A 26,754-nucleotide genomic window follows, 5' to 3' on the forward strand; every position below is an offset into this window, starting at 1 on the left:
AAACAAGGTTTTGAATTCCAGCCATTTTTCTACTTTCCCTCAGCCACTACATTTTTTTTTTTTTTTTTGATCTTCTTTTTCTTTTCTTTTTCTTTATTCGTTTCTGGTAACTGACATTTATTCTTTTATAATGTCATTATCACTTCAACAACAGTTGAGTAAGATCGGTACTGCTGATCTGAAAAATGTTACTGAAACATCTAGAAAGTATAAAGCATCTTTTCTCTTCACTGAAAAAGAAGCTGCTGATCAAGATTTGGAAACGATCTATTCACTTGCTCACAATGGTTTCTTGGAACTTGTCAATTTAAATTCTTCTTTTACTCCTTATGAAACTACTCTTTTCTCGGACAAAAGCAAATCTGTCAACCGTATTTTATTGGTAAATAGTCATAACTAATATGATACGTTCGTTATTTCTTACAAGCTTTTTACTTTTTTTTTTTTTGAAATAGACTCAAAAAGAAAATGATCAATTGAATACCAGTATCTCGTCCTTCTTACAACAGTTGTCCCCTTACTTTTTATTAAACCCTGCTGGAAAGGTATTGGAATGGCTGATTCGTCGTTTTGATATTCAAAAGAACAATATTGAAGCCGTTTTGGTTTGTATTCTTCCTTATCATGAAACAAAGTCTTTTGTAAAAATGGTATCTCTTTTGGAAATCCCGTGAGTCTTTTTTTTTTTTTGTAAATTAATTCATGATTTTTATACTAACTCTATTTCTTTGTTGTTATTTTTCTAATAGTGACAATTCTCCTTGGCTTTTTTTGAAGGTTATTCGTACTAGTCGTGTCCCTCTTGAACGAGATCTTCTTGTAGGAAAACTTAGTAAAAGTCGATTTATGGTGGATTTCGTTTGCAAAATGGCGACTTCTTCCACTGTACATTTTTCAGCACTCTACACTTTTTATGCAGCAACTATCATCGATTATATTAAATCTTCTCGTAGGGTATCTGAAGATATGGCGACATCATTGACGAAATATCTTGTTGATGGTCTTCGAGCAAAACGTGTTCCTGAATTACAATTGGCAACTTATATGATTCTATCTCAACTCTCTTCCAAAACTACGTTCAACGAGGAAGCAGCAGCCGCTCTTACTACAACTATGATCAAACGATGCAATCACGACTTGTTCCGACACTGTTTACTCACCATTATCCATCTCGCTCAAACTCAACCTAACTTTACATTAGATAATGATACTTGTCTTGCTTTGATGAATCATTCTTCATTCAGTACATGTTTCTCTGACATCTCTGGTATGTTTGCGACGGACAAGTTTATGACATTTATGATTCCTCACTTTATCACCAATCAAAAAACCGAATTATTGGAACACACATTAACTCAAGGTTATCTTTCTCGTGAAAATGTGCGTTTGGTTTGTGAAAAGGTAATGGAAGGCTATATCAAACTACGATCTGACAAGAAGAAGTCTGATGCATATATTCAACAAATCAAACCTTTACTCTCTATTATCTCTCAACGTTATGTGGAAGAATTGGATTATGTATTGGAAACCAAGTTGGAACAAGCAAAAGAAGATAAATATCTTGCCGAATCTTTATATCAACTCTCTGCTAGTGCTTTCCAAGGTACTCGACATCAGCTCGTTGAAGAAGCCAACAGTACTTTATATCTCTGTCTCAATAATCCGTCTGCTGCTATTCGTTTATTGGGTATCAAGAAATTGGTGGATGTGTTGAAAACTGGGGATCAATCTTTATTACAGGTAACAACTATTATTATAACATAAATATTTTGTATTACATAAAGCTGACCATCAATTTTTCCCTTCTTCTTTAGTCTTCTGATGTGATCACATCTGCTTTTACTAATTGCCTCGAAGAATACGGTGATCTTCTTGGCTATGCTCTCAATGAAGTACCTGATATACTATTACAATATGTTCCTGCAGATACTATTCTTTCCCGCTTACATACGGTTTTACAAGGTCATGGTGCTTATGCTCACAAACAAGCTGTGTCTGTTCTCAATTTTCTTCTAGTTGCTTACATTCACAAACATCCTTCTGAAAAATCTAATGTCGCTCGTATTTTCGCATCCTTTATATTTGCTGCTTCTGGTGACAATCTTTCTCAGCTTTCAACAATGGTGAAGAAGGTTAAATTTGGAAAGGACATCTTGGGTGGTATGGTGGACTGTTTTTTGAAGGTTGTGAACAAGGCTGATACTTCTTTTGAATTTGTGAAACAACAAGCAAGTAAAGTTGACGATTTGAACTTTTGGTTGGTGATGATGAAAAGTACTTCACGTATGGAACGAATGTTGGCACTTTGGATTGTTGGGTATTCTGTATCTATCACCAAGGGACAACAACAAATTGTGATGGCTTCAAAACTATTCAACACAATCATTACATCTTATGATGATATACAAGCACTGTACAGTACCAAACTCGACAAGAAACTGGTTGATGCCGAGCACCCTTGGAATTTATCATTATTCAAGCAAATGCAAGATGTGGACAACCTTACTGACAAATTAGAAACAAATCTGGTCCAACTTCTTTTCCTCAACATGACAGATACACTTGATAACAGTGTCATTGACTCCAAAAATTGGTTTAACAAATCACAAGATGAAGGTCGTGATGTTTTGACTGGATTATTCAAGGTTTTCGTTGGTGGACATAATCTTGGTTGTTTTGAAAGCATGTTGACAAAATTGATCTCCATTCATCTCAAGGACAATTTACTCTCTTTTTTGGTTAGTCAATGGACAAACAAAAGTAAGATAAGAAAAAAAAAAGTGAATAGATTTGAATAATATAATGTAAACATATATCTCATTTTTATTTTTATTTTTTATTTAATTTTGTTTCAACCTTTGTATAGACAACAGCAGTATCGTCAGAGCTCGATCACTCCAAATTGCTGCCTCGTATATGCAATCTTATGCTACCAATCACACTGTGTCTGATTTCCAACATTTAGTCCCTCTTCTCTTACCATCTCTCAAGGATGAAGAACAATTGGTACGTGCGGCCTCCCTTTCTTGTTTGAAGAATGTTGATCTAGCTTATCAATCGATTGGACTCCCTACATCACCTGCCTTCTACAATGGTTCATCCTCAAAAAAGAAAGCTACATCTCAAACCAAGAAGGCTGTTGCTCTCAAGTCAGATACCGTCTATGGTCCCTCCATCTCTATTCTTGTTGCTCGAGCTGATGATATCGCTCATTTTGTTGACCATATTATTCATTTCCGTCGTGAAATTGCTCAAGATGATTCGTATATCAACAGAATTGTGCTTGAATACATGCAAACATCTCTTGATTCCAAGAACAAGACTGCCAGAGAATCAGTGAATCGCATTTTAGATCTTTTGTTACATCATGTGATCAAGGCTCCCGTCATTCAAATTCAAATTGATATTATGGCATTTTTGGATGGCGTGAACACTGGACGCAAGTTGGAAAAGGTGATACATTTACTGGAAAAAGCTCTGGATAGTGAGCGTACACAAGCTAATACTGCGCTGATTACTCTCTTGATTCGATGCTTTATACCTACTGGCAAACATTTGAATGGCAAGGATTTGGAAGTCTTTATGCGACTATTATCCAATCAAGATAACTTGCTGGGTGAAGATGATGAAGGATGGCAAATTTCTACTCGACGAAGCACACTTCGACAAATCACTGAAGAATTCTATGCTGGTGCAGGTACAACTGCTCAACAACAAATCCTTACTCTACTTATCGACATTGCAACGAATGAACAACAACATGATGTTCGCTTGGCCAAGAATGTACTTATGACCATTTCTATTCCTGGTTCTATGCTGGAAAAATACTTGATGTCTGCTGCTAAATCACTTCTTGCACCAGAACCAGAAGCCAATTCGTCCAAACGCTCTCGATCAGAAAAGTAAGATAAAAAAAATAAAAAAAAAATAATAACAGGATATTAATTATTATCATTTTTTCTTTTTTGTTTGTATAGATCACCTTCTGCTGAAAAACCTGTTGATCTATATGAATTGGTGACTGTACTTGAACTTGTGGAATCAAAATCAACCATGGATGATATTCTTCTCATCAAGCCCTTGTTTGAAGTATTGACTGCGTTGGTGAATGCTGACTTGCGTAACTCTCCTGTGTCTCTTGAATACATCAATCAATTAATCATGTCTGCCTTGACTCGCATTATCCAGACCGCTGAAGATGAACAAACAACTGTGGATGAATCAACGCTTCGTGTCGATGTGGTGGTACAATGTATTCGTATCACTGGTAATCCTCAAACCCACAACCAAGCTTTATTATTGATGGCGACCATTGCATCTATGTATCCTGAAAGTGTATTGCATAATATCATGCCAGTCTTCACATTTATGGGCGCAAACGTTCTTCGACAAGATGACAATTATAGTTTCCAAGTCATCCAACAAACTTTAGAAAAGGTTATTCCTCCTCTTGTGGCCTCTCGACGTCTAGCAAGTGACAACAATGCTATGGCTTTAGCTATTCAAGTGAAACCAATTATCAAGGTCTTTGTTGATGCCCTGTTCCATATTCCCAAGCATAGACGTTTACGATTGTTCACGGTATTGATTCAAACTCTTGGTCAAGATGAATTCTTAGCTACCATCATTTCATTATTATTGGAAAAATTCACGGAAAAGCTTGCCAAGGGATCTCGTACTGAGGCTGATTCATTGTTGGAATTCAGTCTTATGGTTAGTGAACAATTCAGCCCTCAAACACAAATGAAGTCCATCCTGGCATTACTTAATGGTCTCTTACAACTACCCAACGAAAAACTTGATGACGATACTATGATGGAAATTGACTCTTTATTCAACATCAACGAACATACAGCAAAGCAGCTTCGTCAATACAAGCTCGTTACCGTCAAATTGATCGATCAAATTTTAGCGTCCCAAGTATTTTTGAACAAGGTGATGATGGTATCACAATCACTGGATACTGTGGAAGATCAAATGCAACCTTTCTTTTTGGAAGCTGTTGAAGTTGTTCTCAAAGTGGTGACTTACTTTACGGATTTCCGAGACCAATACTCTGTATCTGAAAATGCTCATCCTACCGTCACCAAGTTCTGGCGTGCTATACTCAAGGTGGTCTATGATGTATTAAACAAGTTGAATGCCCTATTACCTTTACATGCATTTATCAATGTGGTATCTCATTTGGTCAAACATCCTCAAGTCCCTATTCGACGCAAGGCAATGACAATCTTCAATGAAAAAATGGTTAGTTATCGTCATGCTCCTGAAGATGAAGAATTGGCATTGGCTGATATGGTTAAGACTTTCACTACTACCATTCAAAATGAAGCCAACACTGCCAATGAAGAAGATGCTGCTATCAACAAGCAAGCTGCTTTACTTTGTATTGGGTCACTTGCCAACCTTTTGGGTCATATTCATCCTGCCAATTTTGTCGATGCTATTCCTATCATTGGAGGACCTGATTGTTTACAAAATACCAATACTCAACTTCAAGTATCTAGTCTTGTGTGCCTTTCCATGATTTGGTAAAAAGAGAAGAAAGAAAGATGTCATAGGAAAAGAAAGAAGGATGATCATACTGATGATTTTTTTTATTTTTATTTTTTATTTATTTCTTTATATAGTCAACAAGTTGGACCACGTGCTGTCCCTCATCTTCCCAAGTTTATGCCAGTTCTTCTAAATATGCTTATGTCTACGGTGAATGACCCTACTCCCAACACTACACTTCAATTAGGTGTGATTTCTACTGTGGAAACTATTGTTACTGTCTTGCCTCACTTTTTGAGTCCTTACTTGTCCAAGTTACTTGCTGGATTATTACATACTTCGATTTATGATTATGATTCTGAAGATACACAACGATCTCTCTCTCATAGTAAGGCCAAAAATGTTCTCACTGAAATGGCAACCAATGTTCCTCCTCGTGTTTTGCTTGCACCTGTATTTGGATTTTATGAAAAAGCTGTGGAAAATGGAACCAAGGTATGATAAATGAATCGATCTTTTTTTTTTTAAAAAAAAAAAGAAGGGAGATGTATCTCATTATTTCTTTTTTTTATTATTATATAGTCGACTCTTGCTCTGTATTCACTTGTAGCTCAAGCCATTCAATCTATGCCTCGCGATGTGATCACCACCCACTACAAACAAATTTTCAAATTCTTCTTATTGGCGTTTGATATGCGACGTCTTCATCCAGACATGGACTCGACTGACATCGATGAACTGGAATCATCTATCATCGACTCGTTCCTAGGTTTAGTGATGAAGTTGAACGAAACCTTATTCAAACCTCTGTTCCTCAAGATTGTGGACTGGGCAACTGTGGAACAACCCGACGAGAATCGATCACTTTTCTTCTACAAATTATTGGACTCGTTACTCGAAAAACTCAAATCTATTTTTACTCCTTATATCGGATATGTTGTGGAAGACATGATGACAAGATTGACTGCCTACGGAAATGGTACGTTATTACCCGACACTCTTTGGAACTATCTTTTCACCACACTTCGAAAATCCTTCTTGTATGATAACGACAATCTTTGGAACGCCGATCGGTTCGACAAGATGGTGGACCCTGTCCTTGAACAATTATTGGTGACTGAAAGTGGAGATTGTGAAAATTACCTAAGTCGTATGATCACCTATGTTGTGCCTTGTATTGCTCAAATGGCTGTGACAGTATCGAACGACACTTTATGGAAACCCTTGAATCACAAGGTATTGATGAAGACAAGAGAAGATGATCCTGAGATCCGATTGGCGGCTCTACGTGTGATTGAAGAATTCTACAATAGGCTTGGTGATGAATGGCTTCTTTTCTTGGCTGAAAGTATTTCATTCCTTGCTGAACTTATGGAAGGTATTAAAAAAAAAAGAAAAGAATGTTTATATGTTACTGATTTCTTTTTTTATTATTATTATTATTAGATGATGATATTCGTGTGGAAAAATTGGTTCAACAAGTCAATGCACAAATTGAAACTCATTTGGGTGAAAGTTTAGATAAATTTTTTAACTAGATATTACAAATAAATAGCATTGTATTATTTTTTTTTATATATTTAAAAAAGAAAACAAGAATAAATATTGTATTCTCCGCTCAGGGCCATGTTATCTATCGGAGAGAACAACTAGTTTTTTCCATTTTTGAAAAGAAGAAAGCCGAAAATGGATGAGGGTATGACGATATGAACGGGCAAATCAGGTAAAAATTCTACAGGAAAGGAAGAAAAAGATAAAACAAGTTGGGTAATTTGGAACCATAAAGTGGCTGAGCTGAAAAAAGTAAGTATAATTTTAATGCCGTAGAGAGAGTTCTCATGATTAGACGGGAAAGTAAAAAAAATAAAAAATAAAAAAAAGTTACTTTTATCTTTTTTTTTTTCCCTTTTTTTTTTTTTTCTTTCTTTCATAAGCAAATATTACCCTTACTTTATTCCCCTCCCTCTTTTTCATTTTTTTTTTTTTTGTATGCTACCAGTATACTCTCATTGCAACGAGTCTTGTATAGATCCCATGTTGCTTTCTTTATCTCCAGGGTCGGACATAGTTCCCACTACACCAACAACTACTACTACTACTAATACCACACCTACTACTAGTAATACTACAACAAGTCGGACAATGGCCAAATCATCATTAGGAACAACAACAGAAACTATTCGACATTCTATTGTATCTCATTATTCAACCACTACAGCAAGCGGTTCTACTCGACGAGATAGTTTTGGAAGTAGCGATGGTGATAAAGAAGATCTTCAAACGCGGCGGTGGTCAGCAGAGTCAGGTTCCTTAGAACACGTGCTTTCACGTAAGCTATATTTTATTTTAAAAACGATGATTGGATTTGTGTGTAGTCGGGAAATATTTTTAACCTCCCCTTTTCCCCTCTTTTTTTCTTTTTTTCCAAACTGTTTTTTCTTTTTTATATATATATATATATATATAGCTTCTTCTCCCACTAGTTGTTCTTCTTCAACATTACAACCTTCTTCTCGGTTTCTTTTATCTGGAGCAACAAGTTCAGAAACGTTTCGACAACAGGAACTACTCCGGTTTTATCCGTCTTCAACAACACCCTCAAGACGAATAAAGACATTGTCCAACCCTTTTGTCACCATGCCATCTCTTTCCATACAACCACCTTTTGAAGATTCAGCAACCACTCTTTCTGGAGATGATGCTTGGTGCATGTCAGTAAAAGTAGCTTTGGAAAATGCGAGTTGCAAGGACTGGCTTTACAAGTACGAATTCCCTACATTTGCATTTGCTCGATCTTGGAAACGACGGTACATCATTCTAAGTGGACAGACAGTTTATGTCTTCAAATCCAACAAGGCTACCAATCCTACTCGTGAACATTTTTTATTGACAGACGATACTTTGATTTTTGTCACCGAAGATTTCAAGAAGAAAGAATGCGTGATTGAAATGCGAAAACCTTTGTACAAATGGTATCTGCGATGCGAATCTGTTACACAAATGAAGTATTGGTTAGAAGCCATGAAGAAGGTCGTGGCCTGTTTGAAGCTTGGTTATCGTGGTCCTCTTACCTCATCTGTTTTATCTTCTTTGGTCTTGACGGATGATGCTCGTTTACTGACAACCCGACATACTTCACAACAACCATCTTTTTTCGACAACAAGAAAACAAAACGATCTAGTACACCAGTCACTTTTCCTTTCAACTCATCATCATCATCAAAACGACAGTCTTTAGCACAAATCCCTCATTGGGAAAAGACTTTACCACCACAGATGCCTCCTCCAACCTCTTTACCACCACCACCGCCATCATCACCCTCCCGATCTTCATCTCCTACTTTTTCTCGCTCTACTACTCGTCCATCTTCTGCCATCTTCAGGTCTTTTGCCTCGGCTGGAACTCCTCCAACTCTATCCACTGTATCTGAATCTTTATTGGATCTTCCTTCCTCATCCTAAAGTTGTTATTTTTTTTTTTTTTGTATATCTCCTTTTTTTTTCTTTTTTGATCTCCCTGTTTATAGTCTCTCCCATATTTACACTTATTTAGTTATTATATATTCTTTTTTTTTTCTTTATCATATTTAGTTTTTGTATTATTTAGTATTTTTTTTTTATTATTATTATTATCTCACTTGTTCATCTTCTGTTTTTTCCATATATATATAGTACTGTACATCCATTTCTCATTTTCTGAAATAAAGTCTTACTTTATTTCTTCTTTTCTAATTTTCTCTCTTTATTTATCATGTAATACATAGAAAATAGTCCCGTTGTAGAAAAAAAAATCTCTTTTGTACCAATTGGATTCTATGAGTCATCCAACCAAATCCATGTGATTTAAAGACGTCAAGTCTACGGTTCCACATACAATTTCTTTATTGAACACAATAATAATAAGTAATAATAATAATAATAATAATAAGTAATAAATAAAATACAATTACATAAATTTCATGATAAAATGGAATCCATTCTTCTTGCTTGTTCAGCATACTTAGCATCACCCACAATGAATCGAACCAAATCCGTCAAATGTTCCAATTGGCCAATGATTTCCTCGGTACAGCAGGCAACAGCAAACCAGGTCAAGTTACGGAAATTGACAAATCGTTCACCATCATTCGTCTTTTGTTGATTGGCTAATAATCGCATTCTTGCTGAACGAGCTGATGGCATATAGATTGGTAAAGGTGTCTTGGAGCGTAATGCAGATGATAAGGTAAAGAAATGTAACAAAACAGAAGCAATCTAAATATATAAAAAATCAGTCATTTTTTTTTCATTTTTTCATTTTTTTTTTTCATGTTTACCATATCACGTCGAAAAACATAATATTCATGTTGACAAATATTTTTTTTGACCACAGGAGACATTTTAAATAAAGCAACACGAATACTAGCCATTCGATCCAATAATTCTTGCATAGTATTAGTCATTGCCTTGTAAAATGATTTTGGGAAGGGTCCACGCATACGAGGTTCATTGTCTGTCAGATCCAAAAGTCTATTACAAGCATCAATGGATTCTTGAATTTTATTTTCCATCTTGATACTACGTTTGATGTCATCCAATGAAGGTGGTGTTTCTGGTAAATGATATAGAAATGTCCCCATCAAAAAAGTAAAGTAGTCCGCCAATTCATTAAGCACACCAGGAATGGATTTTCTTACTGCTTGTCTTGCTACAAATGGCCAAACAACACTACAAAAAAAAAAGTTAGGTATAGAAAAATAAAATAAAATAAAAGTATGACTTACGAATTCAATAGAAGAGCAACCACAATACCAACAATCATTGTCAACACTCGTTTCCTATCCAATAAAAATGATAAACATTCATCTTTTTTTTTTTTTTAAATCAATAACTTACCAAACTGTGGAAGCAATACTTTCTCCAGGTACAGGATAAGCATATCGACTGAGTGCAACCACCATATAGGCAATCAAAACCACAGTACCGACCTTATTATAAGTACTTCCCAAATGAAGATAGTAGAAAGGAATAGCTATATATGGAGAATATGAGTATTCAAATGAATGTTCTCTTTTTTTTTTCATTTACCTAATAATACAGCAAATACAGCCAGAACATAAGGAGATCCACCACCGGCTTCTAAAGCAGCCCATCCCATCAATGCACCTACAAGAGTTCCAACAATTCGCCAAAAACTAGCTTGTAAAGTACCACCACTAAAATAAGGATGATGATAATAATAAATAAGATGTTTCTACTTTTTTATTTATTTATTTATTTACCTTGTTGGATTCATAATAGCAATCACTGTCATTCCAGACCATTGACCACGTACACTTTGATACCATGCCGATGAAGAAGGAAAGAAGGCTGGCATACATAGTACCAAGACAGCCACGGCCATTTTCAAACTAAACTTGAATTCGTATCGTTTTGTATATTGAAGAGCCTTCCATAATGAATAGCGTAGTCGTAAAGATAAAGGAGGTTTTTCTTTCTTTGTATCTTCTTGCTTTTTGCCTTCTTCTGCCATATTGAAGATATCATATTCCAATGTTTTCTGTCGACTGATTTCTGACATAAAATGTTGTTGTTGTTGTTGTTCACTTTTGGATGGCTGCCTTCGATGAGAGGATCTATTGGTGGGTGTTCTTGTCAAGGATATAATACTACCATTAGGTGATGAAGAGAGAGGTACATGACTGGGTCTTCTCGAAAGTTCACGTTTAATAGAAGCTGTCGTGGATAATCTGGTCAATCGATATTCTTCTTCCATCTCTGCTGGTTGATGTTCATCAGGCATATGTTGTGTCAAGGACGCTAACAAAAAAAAAAAAGGTAAATATCTATATATTATCATCCATCTTTATGCTAACTTACCAAAAGATTGACCACCTTTGTCTTTTGTACTTTGATGATTATTCCAATGAGCCCATTTCTTCCACCATTTTTGAGTCATTTGAGGCATGTACAGATGTTTCCTTCGTTTTCCATTGACCATACGTTTCTTTGAATATTGTCGTAATGTATCCAGTTCTTTCGATAAGGTTTCCAGTTCATTTGCAGCTTCACGTAAGGTAAACATAAAAAAAAAGACCAAAAAGAGTTCCTCCCTCATCCCCAGATCCAGAGTACCACCGCCAGCTTTCAACTGTTCTTCTTTGTAACGATAAAGATTGTCCATACATTTACGTTCCGAGATGTCAAATTCCTTGACCGCACTCTGCATCGTGCTTGCGCAATGACATTGATGTGTTTCCGGTTGACATTTTCCGTGATCATTGTCTTCCGTCGAGGATGCCGATACCTTGTTACCTTCACCACCCGTTGTTTTTTTCTTAAGCTTAAAAAGATGTCGAAGATAAGTCAGCCAAGTTTTCCGTATAGATGTATCGTCTTCATCATCCAGATCCAATTCAGTAGTTACACTTGTACCAGCGCAGGCCAAGACTTGCGTACATTTCATTGCCAAAATCATCAAAGGATCCCGAAGACTTTCCAAGTAAATCATCAATAGATGTCGATCACTAAAATTGACTTTCTTTTTGCATTTCCGTGGTAACTTATTGTTTGTAGAGACTTTCTTCTTGGGTAGACTGAGAAAAGATTTGATGGATGCAATAGATTTTTGATTTTCTTCTGTATAATCTTCATCCATAGAGTTTCTCCGAGATGTTGTTCTTGATGTTGCACGAGAAGTAGCACGAGATGGACCACGTGAAGATCGAGGACTGGTGTTGGCAGATGCAGAATATCTTGCACCTGGTTGAGTAAAATCATTGGTAGCTCGTAAAGCTGCACGAAGCAAATCAGCATCAAGACCGGAGTATGTATGTCTACTAGATGGAAGAGAGCGTTGTTTTTGTGAGCCATGATTCACCTCGTGTTCATCATCAGTTGCAGAATCATTGTTGTCATCATCAGCATCATCATCAGAATCTTCATCATCACTATATTCTCTTTCCAAAGCTTCTAAAGCACCTTCAAACAATTCACGTTCCGTTTTAAGACAACCACCCAAGATACCAAGATGTTTTGTTAATCGATCCAATGTTTTTCGAATATCACCCATTTCTTGAGGTCGAACATAAGCATAGGACACTTCATATTTTGCTTCCCGATAAGCACCTTTGACTTTGGTCATCCCGAGACGCATGCTAGCCGCCAGTGCATTTACATCATCTTCCGGAAGCATTTCCGATTGGGGGTCCAGAAAGAACTGTTGTGTAATCATTTGAAGCATGTTTTGACTAGCCTTGATAGTTTCTTGTAAAGCTCGACCTAACCAGATCAAGAACATTCCGAAGAATAAATAAATAATAAACAGGTTAGAAAAAAAAAAGGTAATTTTCACTAATTGATTTTTTTTTTCAATATATTTTATTTACCTAGACCATCCACAGCAGTTTCAGGCCAGACCACTAAATTAACCACCAAAGAAATAGTAGCACCAATCAAAAGAGGTAGACCAAAGGTAAGGGGTAATTGCCAATTCATGGATGTTTCAAATACTCCGCGAGTCATGGAAAAGATTTGAACAATCATAAATTGAAGAGAAAAAAAGTAGAATTTTGGTAAAACTTGTCGTAACATTTGAGCCAAGAAGACACCGATAAAAAGAAAAAGACCAGGAATCACTTTGCCTACAGGATCTTCATAATGAGTTTCTAGATGGGTTTGATTGTATGATGATCCAGCACCAAGAGCTGCAAATGCCCATAATACTGCCAAAATGATTCCTAATACTGAAGTAACTGTTGCATCAATTTGAGCTCCCATACTATGATCATATACAAAAAAAAATGTTAAAAAAAAAAGAAAAGAAAATGGATGATTTACCTTCGCCCAGGATGATTAAATACACTACCAGAAGTAGTTAAAAAAGCGGCAGTTCCAATAGCAATGGTGAGAGGATGAATCAAACTGAAAAGAGTGGTTAAAAAGTAAGCGAGAGTACATTTGAGTACACGACGAACAATGCGACTTGGGAATTTTTTGTGAAGATAGTCCAATAAACGTTGTTGATAAGAAGGAGAAGCTGGTATCGTTAAAGTGGGTGAATCTTCTTGTCGTTTCATTGATGCTTGATCTTCATTGACTCGAAAAGTGACATGACCTTTGGGTTGTTCTATTTGTATTTGAGGAATGTCATTTTGGGTATCGTTTTCTTTATCTAGAGGTGATGGTTCTTCAAAGAGTTGTGATAAAGGTAATGGAGGAGGAGCATGGTCGGATTCTTGAGTTACGGATAGATCAAAGAACCTAAATAAAAAAAAAAATAAGTGATCTAGACTTTATTTTATACATATCCTTTTTCCTTTTTTTTTTTTCTTACCCATTCCTTTCTTCCAATGGCAATTTGTCCATATGTCTCTTCAGAAAAAGAGATTTGTTTTTTTTAAAGAAAAAAGAAAAAAGTTACTTGTCAAAAAAAAAAAGGAAGAAAAAAAAAGACAGAAAAAAAAAAGTGATTGGGGAAACAGAACTCTCACACACATGGAGAGAGAGAAAAAAAAATCAATTCAACTCCGTCTACAATAATCAATCAAATCGGGCATATAGCATATGCTTTCCTCGCGGAAAAGCCAAGTTGAAAACTATAAAAGGAACTATAGATTATAGATACTCTCGGAGTAAACAAAAGAAAAGAAAAGAAAGAAAAAAAAAAAGGAGTATATTAGGTAAGAGATTGACATTTGATGAACTTATTACAAAATAACTTGGTACAACTGTAGTTTTTTTTTTATTTATTTTGGTTGATCGTTATTGTAATTTCCCTGAACTGTAATTGAATGAAATTTAAGGGGAAACAAGAGGAAGTTTTTTTTTTTTTTCAGGGGAGGAATGATCCGAGTGATGTCCATCCATTACTGTTTATTACATAGAAACAAGAATGCAAGTTGCTACTGTTTTTATGTAACCTTTAATCCATTATCTTTTATAAACGGGGATTTATTTATTTTCTCTATCATCATTATTTTCCCTCACTTTTTTTTTCTTTTTCTTTCTTTCTTTCTCTTTTTTTTTCTTGTTCTTCTTTAGTTGATTTATTTTAATTAAAAAGAAAGTATTATGCTTGCTACTAGTAGTAGTACTACTCATCTTGATCCAACTAATAATCATCAACGATACCAACAACGACATCCATTTTATTATCAACAACAAAAGAAAATAGCTTCATCATCAAGTATTTCAACACCTTCAACTTATAACCTATTCAATTCATTACCATTATTTACAACAAAAAATATTACATCAGATTGGGATATTCATCATCATCATAATAAAGATGATCTTGTTGTTCCTACTAATCAGGGTTTAATCACTGATTTTGGTTCATCAAGTACTCATTCACCTAAAGAAGAATTTTATGATGATTATTATTTAAAACCCAGAGTAAGTAAAATAACAAATTATACAAATTGATTACTTATATTTAAATTAGGATATATTAGATACTGATACTATGAAATATCAATTAAAAGATGCTATGGAAATTATTCAATCTTTAAATCAAAAAGTACATTTACTTACTGAAGATTTACAACAGGTAAATAAGTATATAATATCCATATATTATACTAATAAGATGATATATAGAAACAACATACCATTAATAGTTTACAATCTACTATTACTATCAAAGATTTGGAAATTCAGGAGCAATCTAGACGACTTGCAAAGGTAACTCAACTACCAAGGGGTCATATGTATGGTAATAACACTGCTGATCGTTTTTCAAAGTTAATCAATGACAATGCGGAGCTCAAATATAAACAGAAAATGTAAGCTCAAAATGATTACTTTCTCCCTTTATGCATTTTCTTTCCTTTTTCTCATTTTTTTTTTTTATAATGTAGTTTAACCCAAGAATTTGATACTATTCCAAATCGTATAACAAACACTGTCTTGGTAGAAAAAGGTGTTTCTGAACAAACAAACAAATGGCAACGTTGGAATGATGATGTAAGAAAAAAGAAAAAGTCATTATAAAAAAAGAGAAACTCATTATCTTTTCTTTTCAAAAAAATAATAATAATCAGAAACCTGAATATAAGCGTCATATGGAAAAGAATAGTAATACTGACTGGGATGTAAGTTTCCTTTTTATCTATTTACATTTTTATTAATCATTTCTTATTTATTTTATATAAAGACATTGGTGAATAGGATTCTAAAATCCACTGATCAACAAGCATCTATCTATTTACAGCAAAGACTCAAAACATGTACTTTGGATCAAAAACAAGATATTTTTAAAGCAGTGCATCGTGAAGCTTACGCCTTGATGACCAACCGGTTTGGGAATTTTTTGGTGCAACGTCTTTTCGAATTAGGAACTCCTGAACAAATTCATGCACTAGCTCAATCCATGGTAGGACATGTTATCACTTTGACTTGTGAACCCTTTGGTTGTCATGTCGTTCAAAAGGTATTTTTTTTTTTTTAAAAAAAAAAAAAAAGGAGAATGAAATATGATATTCATCTTATTTTTTTTTTTTTTTAATTTAGGCTTTGGATTCTGTGGATGAAAATATGAAGGCTAAACTTGTGACTGAATTATTTGAACGTATTCCTGATACCATTGTTCACAAATCAGCATGTCATGTTTGGCAAAAAGTATTTGAAATTCGATGGACTCATCATCATATGCCTGTGATGAATGTGGTTTACCAAGCTTTGAAAAATAAATGGCATCAAGTGGCTATGGATGAAACTGGTAGTCTTGTTATACAAAATATATTTGAAAATTTGCCTGAATCTGACAAGGTAAAAGTATATCAATAAAAAACAAGAAGATTTTCTAATATATATTTTTTTTTATATATAGAGACCGGTGTTGGATGAAATCTTAGCAAATATGTTCACTATTGCCCGTGGCCAATGGGGAAATTGGGTGATACAGCATATATTGGAACAAGCCGAAGACTCTGAAGATCGAGAAAAAGCATTCAATATGGTGCTAGAACGTGGTATACAACTTTCAATGGATCAATTCGCTTCAAAAGTAGTGGAAAAGGCTCTTAGTATTGGTGGTCCTGATTATATGGCAAAATTTATTCATCATATATCAACCGAAAGTCGTTCTCACCGACCAAGGATTGCTCTCATAGATATCGCATCCGATCAATATGGAAACTACGTTGTACAATGGATCATCAATAATGCCAAAGAAAATCATAAATTGGATGTATGTCGTTTGATCAAGCGTCACATGGTGTCATTACGTGGATCGAAATATGGCCAACGTGTAGCTTTTCTTGTAGACAAGGCTTTGAAACATTATGAAATAACAACGTATCCTATACGTGAATGATCGTTTTTTTTTTTTTATATACATATATATTTTTTTTTATTATCTTCCTCTCTCTTTCTGTCATTACACGTAGTTTAGTACCTTATTTTTTTATCTTTTTATCTATACTTTTTTTGTTTATTATCACATTCTGCATCATCCATTTTAGTTACTATTTTTTTTTCTATACATATAATCACGTATACTTTATATAGTTGTCAGTTGTTTTATTTTTTTTTTATTTTTTTAGTTCTTAGTATTGTATCCTTGTATTGGAAAATTGAAATAAAAAAAAAGTTATTTTTTTTCTCTTTATCATGTATTGGCTTGGAAGGTGTGATTGTGAGTAATAGGTTACCAGCTACAGCGTCTTCCCATCATTTAGTCATCATTTATTCATTCCATCATGTCCTCATATCAATCATATCATCCACCGTATATAACGATGTTACTTGCTCTATCATCTCATTATTCACCTACTCAAAAAAAGAGAAGTAATACAACAAAACAAGCACGCGTTTAAAAAAATGAATGAGGATAAGGTATCATTATAAAATTGGTTTTTTCTTTTCCCATGAATTCCACATAAAAAATATTTAGTCAATTTACATGAAACAACAGAATCACTTTATTCATATACATATATAAAAATACATTGCGAGAAATAATAATAATAATAAAAGGAAGAGCAAACTATTTGATACAATATCTATAATGAAGGGAGAGGGGTAAACTTGATGCCCTTTCGAATCAATCCATACTTGTCATCTTTCATTGTCAAAGTCAAATCAATTTCCAGTTCAGCCCTAATATTATTGAATCGACGTCGTAGAGGTGCAAATACCTTGTATCAAAAAAAAAAAAAAAAATTAAGTAAAAATAATAAAATGCATTCATTGCTTTTTTTTTTTTTTTTTTTTGTAATTTTACCTTTTCTGTAACGGTATGGACACCAGATGTCTTTCTCATTTGTGACAACTCTTCCAGGGTATAGCCTTCATACAGTGAATCGATTCCCTACAGAAAAAAAAAATATTAAAAAATTGCTTTCTTCTTTGACATATCCATAATTTACTTACGTTGTACATAAAGGTAGCAATAATTTTCTTGTCATGACTATGTTCCAAAAGCTCCACTGTCAGATAAATTCCTTTGTTTGGTATAACTTTCATTGTTCTAATCACACATCCTTGTATCTATTAAAAAAAAACGTATATCAGCGTCTCTCCTTGTTCTTCAGAATGCTATCGTACACTTCCTTTTTTTTTATACCTGTACAGTCACCTTGTCATAATCCTCTGTAAGCTTGTTTTCATCGATGTTTTGTAACAGCATTCGTAATTCGGGTACGGTAATCGGTTTATTTGTACTTAATCCATCATCTATACGGTCTATTTTTGAATTCTTTCCAATTAGATCTTCCGCTCCAGGATAATCCACTACGTCATGTACTGATTGTGTACTAGTCTGTACAGTTGTTATTGGTTGGTGATTGGTTATAGTAGTAGTAGTAGTAGTATTGCTATTTTTCGTTGTAGAATTACCACGTTTCGCTGTTCGAAGAGATAGTTTTGATGGTGATCGAGATGTAGATGTTGGAGAGTTGATTTTTTCAGGAGATTGAAAAGATGATGATGAGCGCATTATTGACTGTGAAGAGCTTGAAGAAGACGATGATGGAAGAGGTGATAGTATTGATGTTGATGCTGCTGAACGTGTAAATTGCTGGTCTGTTGTTGTTCTTTTCGTGGGTGGCGGTGTAAACCATAAATCATCAGTACCGACAAAATCATCATCATCATCATCGTTATCCAATTCTATAGATTCTAAACTCTTTGTTACTGGCTGTACTGAGGAGCTGGTTGATTGATTGTGGGCACCTTTATTTGATGTTGATGATGCCAGTGTTGATGTTGCTTGTTGCTCCAATTCATCCAAATCTAGTAGTTGCTCCATAGGCCACTCATCGAATTCATCAGAGTCGTCGTCCACTGGTATCGCATTGGTAGATGTTGTGTTTCGTTGTATATTGCTGTTGTTCGTTGTTGTTCTGGAAATAGACAATGATTTGGGTGGATTTGCTCTATTTTGTGCAGTCGATATGGAGTTTGATGTAGTCCTACGTTGAGTGGTTTGTCTAAAAGGAAAGATATGAAGAAAAGGGCATGAGCTATCATACATAAATTTTTGGTATAAATATGCTATTTACTCATCTAATTTCTTGTTGAAGCGTCGCTGTAGTTCCTTTTCCATAGTGTCACCATAAAGTGCGCGAACTTGACCACCTAAGAGAGTCATGTTTTCCGGTTTGACCAGCAAGAGTCCGTTCATGTACTGCGCTGAGGTAATCAAGACCTAGATACAAATAATAGTTTAGTTTGGGTTGTTGGCCGCCCCACATACATAAAAAAAATAAAAAAAAAAAACTGATTCTATTTTACCTTGGAGCCAAAGGGTGTTAATAGTTGCATTGAGCCAACCTGTTCTAATTCGTACACCATGATATCCCGAGTCCCGTCTGTCATGATCCATTTCAAATGCCCTCTCTTGATCTTCCCGTTTTTGTCTAGATCATCCACCAGTGAAAATAAGGAGTGAGAAGTATCTGTAGTATCTTGTAGCTGTAGTACCATTTTTGGTGGAATCCTAGTGTTTTGCAAGACAGGTTGACTTGATACAGTGATATCCGAGTTGAGAAAATGACGATAGAGTGCCTGACAATGCTGTTCTAGATTGTTGGATGCCAAAGTAGGTTGTGATTTCAACCAATCATCGTAAAAAATTGGTTTCAAGAATACACAATGACGTTGTTGTAATAGCTTCAGTACAGCTTCACGATCAACCATGGACGTATACCACTATGTATATTTGAAGAAAAGAGAGAAAAGGAAAAAAAGAAAGAAAGAAAGAAAGAAAGAAAGGAAAGACGCGGATGCACGAGTTATCTAAAAGCGGAGTCTAATGACTGATTTCCCTTTTGAAAAAGCTGGAAGTTGAACCATACCCTACATATGACACGATGGTGATCCTATGTTTACAAAAATATGTATTGTATTACCCTATCAACAATATCAAGAAACATTTTGGCAATCGATATATGAACAACCCTTCCGTCTACACCTATACCTATATATAACCAATTTTTTTATTTTGTGATGTAAAATGATAATGATAATAATAATAATCTAAGATATGTAATAAACAGGAGGGGGAAATCTTCTAGTTGGCAAGTCGAGCAGTACGTCTAGCTTGAACACCAGCACGTAAAATATCCAAAGTTTTCACAGTATCTTCCCAATTGATACAAGCATCAGTAATAGATTGACCATAAGTTAAACGGTGAGCACCTTCACTTGGAATGTCTTGTCGTCCTTCAACCAAATGTGATTCAATCATAACACCAGTAATATTGTCCCCTGTGATTTTTGGTTCAGCTAATTGATCCGCCTGAAAAAAAAAAAAAAAAATTAAAAAGAATGGTTAGAAAAAAAAAATAATAGAATGTCGTTTCCACTCCAGTCTTAATTTTTTTTTTTTAATCACTTACGATGCTTTGAGCAACAATAGGTTGACGCTTGTGATTTTTGCTACTGTTTCCATGACTGCAATCAATCATGATATGACTTGACAATTTGTTCTTTTCCAAAGCTTCGGCAGTAGCCTTAACATCTTGAGGTTCATAATTGGGTCCACTCTTTCCACCACGTAAAATTACATGACAAGCATCATTACCATCAGTTTGGACAATGGCAGATAATCCTTGTTTTGTGACAGATAAAAAGTGATGACCATTGCTAGCAGCCTTGATGGCATCCATGGCGACAGTGATACCACCATCAGTACCTAGAAAGAAGAAAAAGCTTACGTATTAATTAAATAGAATTTGATGAATTTGAATATCATCATTTACCATTCTTGAAACCAACAGGACAAGATAAACCAGAAGCTAATTCACGGTGTACTTGAGATTCGGTAGTTCTAGCACCAATAGCACCCCATGAAACTAAATCACCAGTGTATTGAGGAGAGATCTATTAAAAAAAAAAGTTGCAATTGATCAATTATCCAATTTGTTTCAACTGATATCACTGTTGTTGACTACTTACAGTATCCAAAAATTCACAACCAGTAGGAATACCCATTTCGTTCTATCATAGATTCAATAATCAAAAATTAGCATTTATATTCGTCGTTTTTGTTGCACTCTGCTCCTATTTTGCCTAGTTTACCAAATCCAACAACAATTGACGAGCAATACGAAGACCCTTGTTGATTTCATAACTAACAGGAAATAAGAATAAATATTAGTCATCGAATTAGTTTATATATTTTATATAATGCTTCTTTTTTTTTTTCTTTTTACCTATTGTTGAGATGGGGATCATTGATTAAACCCTTCCAGCCTACAGTAGTTCTTGGTTTTTCAAAGTAAACACGCATGATAATTAACAAATCATCCTTAGCCTTTTCTGCATAGTCGATCAATAAAGTAGCTATCATATATAAAAAATATTGTCATCAGTTTCTATATCATTCAATTATTTTCATTTGATTTCTTTTTACCATATTCCTTGGCAGCCTTGATATCATGAATGGAACAAGGACCGACCACGACTAGTAAACGATCATCGGCACCCTTGATGACATTTTCAGCAGCTTTGCGTCCTTCAACAATGGTTTGAGCAGCCTTAAGAGTCAATGGAATATCTTCCATAAGGATTTGAGGAGGAATCAAGGGTTTGATACACTTGATACGCTTATCGTCAAGTTCATTGAGAGCTGTAACGGATTTTGACATTATATATGAAAAATAAAAGTATAAGGTAAATACGATTAAAAGAAGTAAAAAGAGAAAGAAGAAAGGAAAAAAAAAAATACGCGCTTTAAAAAAATTTTCAAACTTACCCTCGGTATAAATAGTACGTTGAGCCATTGTGACAAAAAAGAATCAGGGATAATAATAATATGGAAGAGGAGAAACAAAGCAAGTCAAAAAGATTTTTGATTCGATTTGAAAGGAAATGACTACGGAGTTTGGAAATGGAATGAGTCATGATACGCCATTGGCGATCCTTTGCTGATTTTTTTTTTTTTTTGCTTCTTTGCTTTCCTTTTTTTTTTTTTTTTTACTTATTATTCAAACAACCGGTCCCTTATTCTTTTATCCATGCCGTATTCATATCATAGTCATTCTGGTCAATTTTGTCATCATGGTTATGGTGAATTGGAACAAGTAGTTCAACAAGCTATTGAAAAGAAATTCAAGATTTATGGTTTGACAGAACACATGCCGCGTTTTGATCAAACTGAATTGTACCCTGAAGAACTGGAGGTAAAAAAAAAGACTAAACTCCTTAATACCGTGTTCTCGTTTAGAATGAAACTCAGCATTGATTCATCTTTACTAACTTTCTTAGGCTTCTTGTACACCAGAAACATTATTCACCACGTTTGATGCCTTTGTGACTGAAGCAAAACGATTAAGGACAAAATATAAACATCAAATCGAATTATTGATTGGCAGTGAAATCGAATATATCCATCCTAACTATACAACTCATGTCAATTCACTCCAACAGCAATGGACCTTGGATTATATCGTAGGCTCTTTACATCATATTGGTAGTATCCCTATTGATTACTCTCCTGAGCTTTATCAGCAAGCTCTTCTATCATTGGCTCAAAATGACATTGTGATCTTATTTGAGAAATATTTTGATGAACAATGGGAAATGTTAAGTACCGTACAACCTCAAGTGGTGGGTCACTTTGATTTAGTGCGTATCTTTGCTACTCAGGAACAAAGTCTAACTGCCTTCAATGCAACTTCAGTATGGCGCCGGATAGAAAGAAATATCGATTATGTGATTTCTTATGGTGGTTTATTTGAAATCAACTCAAGGGCATGGAAGAAAGGTTTACAAGATGCTTATCCACAACGTGATATTATCAAGGTGAAAAAAAAAAAGATCAGTCATTTGAAGCAAAAGGATGAGACTTACTCCTTGTTTTTTTTTTCATATATATGCGGATAATAGATGATTCAGAGCAAAGGTGGAAAGTTTACTTTATCAGACGATTGTCATGGACCAAATGATGTTGGCATGTATTACGACAAACTATATGATTATTTGACACAATTGGATATCAAAACCATTCATTACCTTTCTTTGGACGACAATCGACAATTGATTACCAAGGAACACTCTCAAATCTTGGATGATCCTTTTTGGCAACTTTATAGAAAATAGAAATAAGATAATTAGATTTCGTATAATAAAACCATAGTGTAATATTTGAACCTTTTTTTTTTTTTGTCAAAAACAATCAATTACAATCTATATATGTCTTTTTTATACATCAACTATTTCTAGACTTGAATAGTACAAAACATTTGTCCTTCCCTTGATTTTGGTACGAAGTGTAGGCATCATCATCATCCAATCCATGTCGTCCTCAATCTTAATACATTGCAGCACAACAAAAAGTCGATCATAATATATATTAAAAAAAAACAAGACCAAACCAAATTTTATTAGAAATTCAACATAAAAGATAATATAAAGGGATACAACTATTGGATATTTATGAAATCATAACTAGAACTATACAGATAGACGCTCACCTTATTACTATAGTTATATTATAAAATCATCACCTCTTTGCATTTATATTATTCATCTTATTATTATTTAATATCTATTTGTGCAGAACATAAGGTACTTCCATAAATGGTATAAATTCAAAATCCGGTCTTGAATGTGGGCATTGGCAGGTTCCTAGAAAAAAAAAAGCCTGCTCGTCAAAGATCAAAAAAAAAAAAAAAAAAAAAAAAAAAAAAAAGATCTGGTCGTCAAAAAAAAAAAAAAAAGTCTGAGAGATTGAAAAAATTGTGGGATGGAGCTCTGACAAATTAACATTGGGCGCGCTCTCACTTTTTTTTCCTTTTACTTTCTTTTACTTTTCTTTTTCTTTTTCTTTTTTAACCAATGAGTCTTTGAACAATGTAAGTTACCATTATACATTACTTTACTAATCTACTTTATATACTTAAAGTCCCTCTTTACATACTATATCTCTAAATTTACCCTACCTTTTATTGTCTCTCATACTAATTAATCTATTTTTCCTTTTTTTTTCTTTCTCTCTCTTTATATGAAAATAAAGTAGATAGATAAATACGACAAGGATATACCATAGGATCAACCGGATATTGATATATTCTATTGGACAAGGAATACCAAGTCAGGAAAAAGTGTCTCATATCTCTCTTATTCTTCTCTCATTCTCTTGCCATGGAAATCAGTTTTAGTTAGTAGTTTAGTCTTTCAATTTTTATATTATCTTTTATTTTACATTCTCATTTAAATAAAATCATATTTTCAGCATTGAAGACGAAAAAAAAAATAAGATATAAAAGGGTTTTTATTCATAAAAAACAAAAGATAATATCTATACTAACACAACATTTGAACCAAACAATTATAAAAGACAAAAAAAAGGGGGCCTTCTTTTATTTCCCAATGATCCCTCTCTCATTTTGACAAAGACCTTGATCCTGTTTTCTCTCTCCCATCCTTCCAGATATAAGATACTGTTGTTTCGGACACGACATTGAGCAACATTCTTGAAGATTATCTAAGGATATGAGAGACAAAAAAAAAAAGAAAGAAAGAAAGAAAAGACAAAGCATACGCATATATATATACGCTATATATACGCACGCACACACACACATACAACATACACACACTATACATACACACACACACACACACAAAATCAAGGTCTCATTTTATTGTCAAAGGGTATCATCAACGTCGCAAGCATTACCTTGACCGTTTTTAAGGGTATAATCTCAGCCGGTCATGCAACAAGAAATGAATCTTGAAGCAATCGAAGCACCCCTTGAATACCAATAGACAATATCAACCTTGATACATCCCAAAAGTACAAATTTATTTTTTTTCTATTTCTTTTTACCTAATAAAATGATCCATCCATTTTGTCAAACCTTGTTGTAATAATAAAATGATGATGATATGCTGATATTGTTGATAATTTTCAAGGTGATTCCTTTGGCAATGGTGACGATGTTGTTTCCATATCTACTTTTGGATTGAACATACGATCGATTTCTTCCAAAGTATAACCTTTTGTTTCCGGCATCAAAAATACACCAAAAAAGAGAACAGAACAAGTAGCGCCAAAAAAGTAGTATCCACCATAGACCGTATTGGACATGAAGATAGGCATCACAAACGTCATAAAAATCGAAATAGCCCAATTCAAACCATAAGCCAAGGCCAATCCTTTTGCACGAGTACGTTGATTCAAAATTTCAGCAGGATAGATATAGCCGACTGGACCCCAACTATAAGCATAAGCAGCTTGGAAGATAAAGATGAAGGCAATCACACAGTTTCTAGCATGTAAATTCCCTAATCCGATATCGCCAGCATCGTCCATTGTAATATAGTATGCCTGAAAGAGAGCACCGACAATATACATTGTTGCACCCATGATAAATGCCCCTGAAGCGAAAATAAACTTGCGTCCCACTCGGTCAATGTAAGCCAAGGCTACCATAGTAAAAATCAGTCCAACAATATTAGATGCGCCACTTGCCACTAAAGAAAGTCCAGTTCCATTTAATCCAGCTTGTTCCATAATCTGAGGTGAGTAATATGAGATACCACTGGTGCCAGTAAATGCTGCTCCATTGCCAGCAAAAAGAGCAAACAGAGTTCGTCGAAGATTGGTACCACGGAAAAGTTCTGCATAAGTTCGATTACCAAAAGCTCGTTCATGCTGAATTTCTGAAAGTACAACATTGAATTCTTCAGTAACCGCTTCATCCGTTAGTTCACATTGATAGAGAGAAGCAATCACTTGTCGTGCTTCATCATAACGACCTTTATCGATCAACCATCTTGGACTAAAAGGTAATATATAAGCAAACGAGATCACAACACAAAGGACCAAATGGATAAGAAAAGGGGCACGCCAACACCAATCGTTGTCAAGATAATTCGTTCCAAAACTAATAAAGTAACCAACAACAATGCCAATACTACATGTTGCACTGAAGAGAGTAATCAATCGTCCACGGATAGCTGGAGGAGCAATTTCTGAATGCTAGATGATAAGAAGAAAAAAAAGAAAAAAAAGTCAGTAACTAGGGGACAATTCATATTTTTTTATATATATTAAACTTACATAAAGAGGAATAGCATTTGTCAAAAAACCTTGTCCAAAGCCAACAAATAAACGACCAACAAGCATAAGGGCAAAATTGTATCCAATCGTTTCAAATAGACATCCCAAGGCAAATGTCAAGGTTCCAAGTAAAATAGTATATTTTCGACTAATAGCATCTATTGTATAATAATAATATGATAAGTATATCCAAAACAATAATAAAAAAAATAAAAGCAAAAAAGAGAAAGTGATTTTTTTTACCACATAGATTTCCAGATAATAAACCACCAAGAGTAGCTGTCAATAACATAAGAGCCACCAAAAGACCAGAACGATAAGGTTGTTGAGAAGCATCACCCATAAAGCGATCAATAAAAGGACCCATAGTCATGATAGAGGATACTGCTCCAGTATCATAACCAACACTACAACCACCCAAAGCTGCAAGAATACCAAAAGTATAAACACCTTTGTGAGTTTTCAGTATACTACCATGAGACAAGGTGTCATCAGGAACGTAACACTTTTCGTCTACCTTTGATATATCCATTAGCAAACAAAAAAAAAAAAAGGTTGGAGAGGAATGGAAGAAAGAGAGAAGACAATCTTTTTATCAAAAGACGTAAAATCTTTTTATATAGCTTTTTGTATTTCAATTTCAGTTCCGCGCGCGCCCGATGGATCGTGCAACCCCCCAACATCTCTTTCCACTCATCCGGGTTTCTTAATTGTATTGAATTCTACATGTCAAAGATAAACCATTGAAATAAAATCAAAATCAT

At 34.5% G+C, this 26,754-nt stretch overlaps 8 protein-coding genes across 8 annotated transcripts; 4 read left to right on the forward strand and 4 right to left on the reverse strand.

The window, feature by feature from the left end:
* Window positions 1-91: 91 nt before the first annotated feature.
* Window positions 92-7,310, forward strand: BX664DRAFT_290957 (uncharacterized protein). The gene is made up of 9 exons (XM_051541919.1): window positions 92-382; window positions 456-670; window positions 750-1,740; window positions 1,815-2,760; window positions 2,867-3,902; window positions 3,978-5,531; window positions 5,631-5,991; window positions 6,079-6,874; window positions 6,943-7,310. Exons 1-9 carry the CDS (start codon window positions 131-133, stop codon window positions 7,032-7,034), a joined length of 6,243 nt encoding a protein of 2,080 aa, XP_051402454.1. The 5' UTR covers window positions 92-130; the 3' UTR covers window positions 7,035-7,310.
* A 125-nt stretch (window positions 7,311-7,435) lies between these two features.
* On the forward strand, window positions 7,436-8,980 carry BX664DRAFT_290960 (uncharacterized protein). Its single transcript, XM_051541920.1, has 2 exons — window positions 7,436-7,825; window positions 7,964-8,980. The coding sequence occupies exons 1-2, from the start codon at window positions 7,486-7,488 to the stop codon at window positions 8,956-8,958; spliced, it is 1,335 nt and encodes a 444-aa protein (XP_051402455.1). The 5' UTR covers window positions 7,436-7,485; the 3' UTR covers window positions 8,959-8,980.
* Window positions 8,981-9,369: 389 nt separating this feature from the next.
* Window positions 9,370-13,893, reverse strand: BX664DRAFT_323411 (uncharacterized protein). The gene is made up of 10 exons (XM_051543647.1): window positions 13,811-13,893; window positions 13,315-13,737; window positions 12,864-13,255; window positions 11,356-12,756; window positions 10,758-11,295; window positions 10,564-10,691; window positions 10,372-10,507; window positions 10,260-10,313; window positions 9,813-10,203; window positions 9,370-9,750 (listed from the first exon to the last, which is right to left on the reverse strand). Exons 1-10 carry the CDS (start codon window positions 13,840-13,842, stop codon window positions 9,454-9,456), a joined length of 3,792 nt encoding a protein of 1,263 aa, XP_051402456.1. The 5' UTR covers window positions 13,843-13,893; the 3' UTR covers window positions 9,370-9,453.
* Window positions 13,894-14,423: 530 nt separating this feature from the next.
* BX664DRAFT_323413 (armadillo-type protein) lies at window positions 14,424-16,796 on the forward strand. The gene is made up of 9 exons (XM_051543648.1): window positions 14,424-14,871; window positions 14,921-15,025; window positions 15,076-15,159; window positions 15,220-15,260; window positions 15,336-15,441; window positions 15,519-15,569; window positions 15,632-15,907; window positions 15,988-16,245; window positions 16,307-16,796. Exons 1-9 carry the CDS (start codon window positions 14,548-14,550, stop codon window positions 16,790-16,792), a joined length of 1,731 nt encoding a protein of 576 aa, XP_051402457.1. The 5' UTR covers window positions 14,424-14,547; the 3' UTR covers window positions 16,793-16,796.
* Window positions 16,797-17,387: 591 nt separating this feature from the next.
* On the reverse strand, window positions 17,388-19,698 carry BX664DRAFT_54908 (uncharacterized protein). The gene is made up of 7 exons (XM_051549622.1): window positions 19,213-19,698; window positions 18,981-19,126; window positions 18,811-18,908; window positions 18,044-18,477; window positions 17,851-17,967; window positions 17,702-17,788; window positions 17,388-17,615 (listed from the first exon to the last, which is right to left on the reverse strand). Exons 1-7 carry the CDS (start codon window positions 19,615-19,617, stop codon window positions 17,481-17,483), a joined length of 1,422 nt encoding a protein of 473 aa, XP_051402458.1. The 5' UTR covers window positions 19,618-19,698; the 3' UTR covers window positions 17,388-17,480.
* A 196-nt stretch (window positions 19,699-19,894) lies between these two features.
* On the reverse strand, window positions 19,895-21,739 carry BX664DRAFT_323418 (3-deoxy-7-phosphoheptulonate synthase). The gene is made up of 8 exons (XM_051543649.1): window positions 21,677-21,739; window positions 21,335-21,550; window positions 21,135-21,264; window positions 21,001-21,052; window positions 20,878-20,919; window positions 20,682-20,802; window positions 20,319-20,614; window positions 19,895-20,218 (listed from the first exon to the last, which is right to left on the reverse strand). The coding sequence occupies exons 1-8, from the start codon at window positions 21,702-21,704 to the stop codon at window positions 19,991-19,993; spliced, it is 1,113 nt and encodes a 370-aa protein (XP_051402459.1). The 5' UTR covers window positions 21,705-21,739; the 3' UTR covers window positions 19,895-19,990.
* A 150-nt stretch (window positions 21,740-21,889) lies between these two features.
* BX664DRAFT_323420 (polymerase/histidinol phosphatase-like protein) lies at window positions 21,890-23,072 on the forward strand. Its single transcript, XM_051543650.1, has 3 exons — window positions 21,890-22,103; window positions 22,189-22,725; window positions 22,810-23,072. Exons 1-3 carry the CDS (start codon window positions 21,939-21,941, stop codon window positions 23,020-23,022), a joined length of 915 nt encoding a protein of 304 aa, XP_051402460.1. The 5' UTR covers window positions 21,890-21,938; the 3' UTR covers window positions 23,023-23,072.
* Window positions 23,073-24,402: 1,330 nt separating this feature from the next.
* Window positions 24,403-26,566, reverse strand: BX664DRAFT_54931 (general substrate transporter). Its single transcript, XM_051549623.1, has 4 exons — window positions 26,234-26,566; window positions 25,991-26,148; window positions 24,755-25,909; window positions 24,403-24,409 (listed from the first exon to the last, which is right to left on the reverse strand). Exons 1-3 carry the CDS (start codon window positions 26,520-26,522, stop codon window positions 24,836-24,838), a joined length of 1,521 nt encoding a protein of 506 aa, XP_051402461.1. The 5' UTR covers window positions 26,523-26,566; the 3' UTR covers window positions 24,403-24,409; window positions 24,755-24,835.
* Between the last annotated feature and the right edge of the window lie 188 nt (window positions 26,567-26,754).

Source organism: Halteromyces radiatus, assembly GCF_025201355.1.
Source record: "Halteromyces radiatus strain CBS 162.75 chromosome Unknown BX664scaffold_2, whole genome shotgun sequence".
Classification (NCBI taxonomy): domain Eukaryota; kingdom Fungi; phylum Mucoromycota; class Mucoromycetes; order Mucorales; family Cunninghamellaceae; genus Halteromyces; species Halteromyces radiatus.